Genomic DNA, 8,772 nt, shown 5'->3' with positions numbered 1-8,772 from the left:
TTCCAACTGTTCCGTTCTTTTGCGACGGACGAGGACGACGACTTTCCGGTGTGATTTTGTCGCTTGAGCTCTATCAATTTGCATTCAAGATGTGCACTTCAGTTGGCCAACTACTACTACACATTGAGGCCTATTTAACAGCGGGACATTTCCAAGGCCAAAATCGGAGTGGAATGTGAGCAGAAAAGAAAAGGCTGACTGACAGATAAAAGTCTAATGAGTCTGCACATTTAGCTTTAGGGTCCTTTGATTTTCTTTCCACTGATCCGTATTCCTTTGAGTGTTTGTGGATAATTATCTTATTCCACGGTTTATGATTGTTAAGGGACCTAATATTTGGCCTCAAGACAAGAGTTTTAATGCACTTTGTATACCAGAGTGTTCCACTGGAACTGAATATTTGCTTGGATCCCAACTGGGAACCACCCGTCAGTTTTATGAACCAAGGGGAGTGCTTCCGAGTGGATTGCGAGGATCTGTCCAAGATGGATCTGTTTTCCCACTTTCCTACCTCTTTTCCCTCAGAATAATCATATGTTCCACTTTTGTTCCATGGAGGGGAAAATTACGCGTGTCTAGCAAAGGGAATCGTCCTTTACATACCATATTAGGCTTGAACAATGACAAGAAGGAGCTTGGGCGAGAAGCAACGACCAAAGGGGTGGGTAATTCTACAGGAACCACTGAGGCAACACTGAAGGTGTCGTTGGGGAGTACAAGGAACTCACCCCCTCTTGTCATGGAAGTGAGACGATGATGGTGATGATGATGATGATGATAAAGACGACGGGTGGGATGCGAAGTAAATCTACTAGTTGAGTACCTTTTTCTCTGTATGGCCAAAGATAGAGCTTCTTCCACCCGTGTCGGACTGAAGGAACATTGACACGACGCCCCGAGTTAAAGCAAGGACGACGTAACCACTGGACAGCGACAGCTCTGGGAAAAAATGAGTAATTTTATACCAATCGATCAAATGAATTTCCCTTCACACAAGTTGGGTTTCTATATACTCAGAAACCATAGACCAGTATTGAGCTCAATTGAGCGGTTATGTTAAGAATACATTTAAATCTCAGCCCAATACGTGCGCAAAGTGAATGAGGTAGAGCACACATCGTATTGAGTTTTAAGAGCTTGTTGCTTTTGACACAGAAGTGCGCTTGAGGTCAAAACAGGCGAACGCTTTCTGAGTAGACAAGAGTCCAATTTATGTGAAGGAAAATCCATTCGGTACATCTGGATAACAATTAGTTTTCCACAAACTTACCTTCTCTGTCCAATCGTGACGTTGTCCTTGATTAAAACTAAAGACGTAGCAAGTCATTGGGAAAGTTGCTCAATGAATGTGTTCTCTATTTCAGATTCAGCCATTGACAATCTTCGAGGCGGGCATGTAGCTTTGGCGGCAGCTTCTGAAACAAACGCTCCTGTTGAAGCCCCAGACGATCCCCCCGAGAATAGCTTTTATCGATCCTCGTCTTGGGCATTCTGGAAGAACCGTCTTGGCGTGCCCTACTTTTCAAACCATACCAAGACATTAGTAGTCACATCTTATGGACAGACGACTTATCTCCATTGTCTGGTTGGAAATCTGGGGGACAGAAAGGTATGTGAGACCTATTATGATGATCTTTTTTCTGAGTTTGTCAAGCAAGATCATTAACTTGTTCAAATGGCAACGCTCTGGTTTTGACATGGGTTTGCCACATTACTGGTGTAGATCTCGTTCATGCGAAGGCTCTGAATGGGGCTCCAAATGACCTTCTGTGAGTGAAATCCAAGAAAAACCCTTATGGGCAAGCCATGGGCACTTGAGAAGATTGAACTTACTGCTGTAAGTTAAACTCTAAGAGCTCCCACATGACATCGGCGACAACAACAACAACAACAACAAACGCCAGTTCAACAACACTCCTGGTTCCCCCTTTTGAAGGCAAACACATTGCGTCTATTATTTTTTTCGTCATTCCTCGTAAGTCGTAACAGTTGGCACTGTCACGCCCAAATTTCCAGAGGGAAAGATCTTGGCGTTCCACGACGGAGGAAAGTGGAACAAGGAAGTGCACTGTCGACAAGCAGTTTGGAACAAAATACCATAAGAATTTAAAGCAACATGCCATCAAAGGTGGGGCTACCTCCCCCTACACGATTTGGATCTAGCTTTGACTGCGAATAATACAGTGCAATCGTTAGATTTGGTCATCTTTGTCAAGGTCCAATTTCGTTCCAAATGAATTCCAACTAAAGGAAAAGTGCCGGAAAATATTTTGAGTGCCCCAAGCGATCCAATCATTCTTGAATCCAGGAAGTGTCACGGTGACATGGGGATTTGGTGATTTTGCGGGACAAGAAGAAGAGCGAATTTGAAAGTGCTCTAACGCATCAGAGCCAAATTTGGAAATCAGATTCTTTTTGCTCCCCACGAAAATCTGGGATTGCAAATTGTCAGAGCCAATTTGGGACGGAATGTACTTGAGGGAGAGTGAAATATTGTTCCCAATTCCAATTTCTCACGTTGAAGGTGGGGCCATCGAACGCGCCAAGTAAACTGCGTCAGTTTGCAAATGAACCATTTTGCCATCTCTCACTGTCATCAAATGGGATTTCTCTCCACTCAACCACTTACTCCCACCCACCATAGACACTGACATCAAACCAAGCAATTAAGAATTATCCTTCCCTCTCTTTAGCTTGTGATTCCCATGCCTTGTCAAATAATTGGAACGTGCCACCGTCGTTGTCGTCGTTCCACGCAGTTTCCTTCAGGACGTCCGCCCGTTTTGGAACCCTTTTGTGAGATATAAATGTCGACAATTCACCCGGCTCAAAAAGCTTCGCTTCATGGCCAGAACCCGTGCAGCAGCATGAGATTTGTCCTGGACATGAACGTGGTGAATAGGCGACTAAACTTTTCCCATTTTCATCTTTGGCAGCCGGGCACATCAAAGAAGTTCCAACTTGGGGAACACCTCCGCCAGATCAGCGTGTGTGGTTCATTTCTCTTTTTTAAGGCGCAAAACGAGAAAGAAGAGTTGGTTAACAAGTTTCTTTGAATTATATGTGGCTAATCCAACTTAATGAGTTCTCCTTATCACCGTACATTCCAATTCTTCTTCTTTTTCCTTGGCTCCCCCTTTGGAGAAAGGATCCGTGTTTCATGAAAACTTATCGCGAAGACGCTTGTAATGGGGAAACTGCTGAGAGGCTGGCCGATCGGCAATTATGCTGATTCAAGTGACAGATGAATGACTTGAAGGTGATAGGATGACCACATACGAGTACCACGTGTATTCTCTTGAGGCACCAGGTCGAGTGTCTTCCACATGGATTCATAAGGCGTTGAAGCGCATGATTGAAACTTATGTGAGTGCTTCCGTACACCGCGGCATTATTTCCCTGAATGAACTTCCCATTGTGTTCTTTATCCATTGAATTGTTTAGTTGGGAAAGAATTCCTCTTTATCAAGTTACTCCGCGAGAAACCCGTGTACCGGGCTGTAACAAGCGAAAAGATTCTTTTACTGCCTTGGCATGAGGGAACTTCTTGTATTTCCACACGCAGATGAACGAGCGTTCCACGAGACTCCTGGGATTTGGATTTTTCTTAGTCTCATTGGAACAATTGAATCCTTTCCAAGATACACGTTTTTCGTTTTTCCTGATTTGTTGAGAGGAAAACTGTTACATATGTGAAGAGACAGATACCGGGAAGTTCCAATCCATTTTCCAGAATAAATGTACCCTTGGGTCTCTAGAGTCTCAGCAAGGTCGCTTGTGTTTTCGGTTGACCCTATTTGTTCCAATTACCCCCTTCTTGCGCGGCGTGTTCCTAGAACGGATCTAGTGTTAGAATACGCACCACAAGAGGAAGCTCAGAAGAGGGTCATAAACCATTGGTGGAAGAAAACAAAAGGGATAAAATCTCTATCATTCTGCTCCAATAAATGCCTGACACTAAGGCAGTGCCAGGCAATCAAGTATCTACGCTTTGAACAATGTGCAATGACTACCTCCAAAGGCACATCGTCCCATATCCTCCTCCCCTCCTCCCTCAACACCCGATTGCTCTGCTGCGATCACCTCAGAAATTGGATTATTTTGGACCGCAGATCAGCCAATGCATTTCACTTCTTGTCCCCCGTTCCAAAACGTTCACTGACCCCATTTCTTTGGGAATGAAGTGAAATGAATTCTTGGAACGTACTACCATCTACCAACCTCTGGCGCTCAGTTGGGTTGGGTTGGTTTCGACAGATGCCCCGCATGGATGGTTCTGTCATCAAAGGAGGACAGGGACATAAAATCTGTCGATAGTTGCTTCCCTTGCTTCATCGACTGACTGGCATTAGCATTCACAAGGTTTTCCAATACAAACCTATCTTCAGCCACTAGCTACACGAGGACCGTACCTACAAGAGGATGGAGTAGCAATATCGACAAGTGCTCAAACAGTCGTGGTCGCCGTTCCCAAAGAGGCTCCAATCAGATGTGGCTCGAAGCCGTGAAATTCAACAATGTTCCAAACAATGGGGTCCGAGATAAATCCGAACGGATCTACTACTACTACTACTGAAGAACCCGTGAACAAGGTGTCAAAATGTTGGTGTGGAAAGAGATTGAGGACAAGTCCGGAAGAGACATTTATTGAATCACGTCTCTTCCTTCCCGTCCTTTCTTCAGTTCAGTTCCTCTCTCTCTCTCTTTCGTTCTCTTGGACTGGTTGGCTGCTTTTTGGAATGTCGAGTGGTCACCAAATGGCTTTTGGTCCCCACGACCTCGGTCACGTTGTAGTCCCCAATGAACAAGCAATCTCGGAGCCTTCGATAATCATTGTAGAGAAGCTTCCCATCCCTAGTTGAGGAGCCTTTCGTCTCAAGGTTGAACCGGCTATGTTTCGTGGGCTCTTCCAATACAAGATCGGAAAAGAAATGAATATAGCTTATGGTTGATGTTCAACCAGTTCAAGTAACACTTAAAGAATTGTTCATGAGTTCAGCCCCCCCCCAAAAAACAACTCTCAACACTAGCTTTCCGTTCGAAACCGAATGTTCTTTGGCAATTGTAAACTATTAAAGCGGACAGGCTGTTCTTTGTAACAGGTTTGTGACTGGGTTTATCACATTTATTTACCCCTCCCCAGGAACCACTAGAAAATAGAACGTCAGAAAGTTATACCCTCTCAAAGATCACAACATAACTCTTAATATAATGAATTGGCAAGCCCTCTTGTGGTAATTGATTGCCAGAGAAGGGCTAAGTCATTCATTCGGTTCCCTTTTATGTACTGTACTTTGAGAGGGCGTTCGTTACTTTTGACCTAGTCGTTCGAATGAGCAAAATTTTAAAATACGCAGGGCCAATCTCACGTGAAGGAAAATGCAATACGTTCACTCGCTTCTTAAATGATAATTGTCCATATTTCAGTGGCTCGTGCTCGTCCACATACAGTGGTTGATGTACTTTACATCAGGTTGAAATTCAAAATCAAATCTGAGGAGAGGACAAATTGCAAAGGAGGTCTCCTCCTGCTTTTTGCGAGTAAGCTTTTCGACACCAATGCAGGCCCATAGACGGAGAACCACTCGGAAGCCTCACTTGGCATAGCCTATGGGCAATGACCATACAGTACAATGTAGTTGAAACAATACAAATTGTTTTATTGCTACATTTTGTTAAGATAGCCTCACAAGATCATGTCACAGACTGTCATAACTCTTGTCAACTCCAATGCATGCAGTACATGCGTAATAGTAACACTATTCGTTACCGTATTGCACCTTAGCCTCTGTAACATTATTGACTATCAATGTATAAATTCTTTTGCTGTCCTGCTAAAAACAAGCTATTTTTTGCTCAGAATATGAGGAATTACGCGTTCATGGAAAAGCCGATATATTTATTTGCAAACCCTCTCATTAGTTACTGGCAATAACTGATCACGATCAAAATAGTTCTTGAAATGAAATGTATCTAATGTATTCATCTTTTGCTCGAATAAACAGCAAATTTGATGCTTTTGTTTTAAAGTAGATTATCTTTGGGATCTGATATCGCGAAGCTAAATATAGAACTGTTTTTTCTCTAGAACTGTTCTCGACAACCAGCTTTTTGTGTACTATACTTCGCATCTGATCACTTCATTCAAGCAATCTTGGACTCCAAAAATGCGACAGTAAGAATTTTGTTATAATCACTGGCCTTCCCAGTTCACTGCTTGGCTATAAAGATGAATAAACGCACAAAACGTTAAGGTTGAATAATTTTTTGATAGCTTCTCACTAATTGTCCATTGTGAGTTAAGCACCTCAAATCTCCATAGAGACATAAACGATACGTGTAATTTATTAAATCACGCATTGCTTCAAAGCAAAACACTTGACGTCAATTTAGTTGGCAATTATTAGCAAATGTTGTTTGCCGAAAGTGAGATGTATTTTGTCGGAAAACCTTTCACTTTTCTGATTTATTGGCCCGGAAACGTGCAATAAACAAATCGTTGAACGGAAACAGAACAAGGCCCTTAAACCCATAAAGCATGGCCATTTTAATTGAGCCATAACTTTTAGGAGTTCTCGCTTTCCTCAAGATTCCCTCTCCGACCATTGTTAATAGCCATAAAAGGGCACACTCCCCATTGATTAATTTCCAAGCTTTCCGCTTTCCGCTCAGTTTTAACAGCTCCATGTGCCAGTGTATGACTTTTGAGTATATTGTTCCACCGTCCATATTACATTGTCGGACAGTTACGGAATGGTTTGCGAGTCCAGGCCACTTTTAAACGGGAACATTTTTTTGGACCTGACCATAATGTGTTCCAAAAGAAATTGCTCGCCTTGGCCCCGCAAGATCCATATAGCCACGAACCAAAAAGAAAGCACTGAGCTTGAATGGAACAAATTATAGACCAAAAGGTCCCTGTGCCTTCGTGTAGTGTTATACGTTCACGGTACATGTACATGGAGCAAGTCAGGGTGAAACATTCTGGGAACAAGTCTCGAGAATTAAATGGAACATGAGGCCACCAAGAGAAGCGGCGTAGATAGATGGATGGTTCATTATCATGTTGCATGATCCATGCACTCAAAGAACATCTATCTGCTTACCTATCCATTCACTTCCATACGAAAAGAACCTTCAATGACCTCAGGCACTCTCTCGCACACTACGTAGTATGTCTGTGTGAACCCAGGATCCAGCATATCTTACCGGCTCCATAATGGACAATGATTTCGTTACCCAACCTCTTTCACCATGCCGAGAATCTTTAAAGGTTCCAGGACTCAACACATGGGGAAAATGCATACAAGTACTACATCTTGAAGCAGAAAGTAGTACTATTTTCATGCCTTGGAAGAGCTAACTTTCACTGCGAATAACCTTGGCAGTGACTGCTTGATGAGAGCAGGGCGTGGAGGCCGGTGATGGATTGCGAACCTGCAGGTGCATTTTTTGAAAGGATAATTAAATTGCTACCAGACCCGAATCATAGACCTACCAACGCTAGATGGGTCAGGGACGTCTTTTGTGGTAGGGAATAGTGAATGGTAAGAAGCTGAATCCAAAGCAGGTGGGTACTTTCCAGATGGTCTCCTTTAGGTTTTGTACCTCTATGCCTCAACCTATTGAGTTCAAAGAGATTAAGTGGTTCAAAGACAACTGCACCATCAACGACCCACCGTTCATTTCAGGCAAGGACATTGCAAAAAGCGAAGAGCTACAATCGCAAAACCCATCATTAATTCGAAACTCTGTCCTCACCCCTGTTAAACAAATATAAGCGGGCGTTCCCTCGGTTGAGCTCCAATTTCCACCTCTCTTGATTTAGTTTGCCGCAATTTGCCACACTTTACTGCCTGTCTGTACCCGTTATATATCCCACATTTGTTTCCAGGTATCGTGGATTCGAAGCCGGGATCTGAGGATTGTGGCCATTGGCAAGACCAGATACACCCAAGATACTCGATTCACGCCCCTCCATGAGGAAGGGAACGATGTTTGGGCGCTCAAGATCCAAAACACGAGGTTCGAGGACGCTGGTCAGTACGAGTGCCAGGTCTCTTACCATGACGATATGGAGAAGAAGATGAAGAAACCCGTGAGATTAGTGGTTCTGGGTGAGTCATCTATCCACTGTCTAACTGACGAAGCGGAGAACTAAAAATCCTTCTTCCTTTCCACCACCTCCTCCTCCTTCTCTTCGTTCTCGTCCTCCTTCTTCTCATCAAGCCAATTTTATTGCTCCCCATTTTAACCCAATTTAAACTTTGGCTCGAGGCTCTTCGCCAACTCTGGCTCTTCTATTCGAGGTATTTGAGGGGATCCAACTTTCCATGGGCTGTTTCGTTCAAAAGGCGCCGCCGAGAACTATCACCACAACAATTGGGTTGGGTGGCAATAGAAATGAGATGATTGGTTTGAATCTCAGTTGGAATCTTCAAGAATGTGCCTTTAGAAGAGGGTTTGATAGAAATTGGTCGGGAGGGAACGATTTCCGAGAAGTAAAAGACAAGTAGCTTATGGCGCATCGACCAGAGATTTGAAGCCTCTCATTTGTCAGGAAAGAGCCACTAATAAGGCTAAGTCCTTCTCATCAAGAACTTTTCAAAAGGACGAAACGAGCAGTCCTCGTCTGAATTGAGCGAGCCCTTGTTCTCTGTTCCCACGTCGCTCTTCGGACTCTTACAACAATGGATTCGAAGAGCACATATTGGAACAGCCTTTTGGTCGGGTCTTGCCAGAGCGACATGATCTAAAAGTTTAACTCAAGGC

General features: G+C 43.6%; 1 protein-coding gene across 2 annotated transcripts in view; it reads left to right on the top strand.

Annotated features, from left to right (window-relative positions):
• LOC131879162 (uncharacterized) overlaps nucleotides 1-8,772 on the top strand; it is a 40,436-nt gene that overhangs the window by 28,320 nt on the left and 3,344 nt on the right. For both annotated transcript variants that reach the window (XM_059225408.1, XM_059225409.1), the window contains 2 exons: nucleotides 1,365-1,609; nucleotides 7,895-8,117. In XM_059225408.1, the coding sequence (XP_059081391.1) occupies nucleotides 1,365-1,609; nucleotides 7,895-8,117 (468 nt within the window). The remainder of the gene's footprint in view (nucleotides 1-1,364; nucleotides 1,610-7,894; nucleotides 8,118-8,772) is intronic.

The sequence above is a fragment of the Tigriopus californicus genome, chromosome 4 (assembly GCF_007210705.1).
Source record: "Tigriopus californicus strain San Diego chromosome 4, Tcal_SD_v2.1, whole genome shotgun sequence".
NCBI classification, from domain to species: Eukaryota; Metazoa; Arthropoda; class Copepoda; order Harpacticoida; family Harpacticidae; genus Tigriopus; species Tigriopus californicus.
Note: the sequence above shows the minus strand (reverse complement) of the source record. Positions and strands in the feature narration are given on the sequence as shown.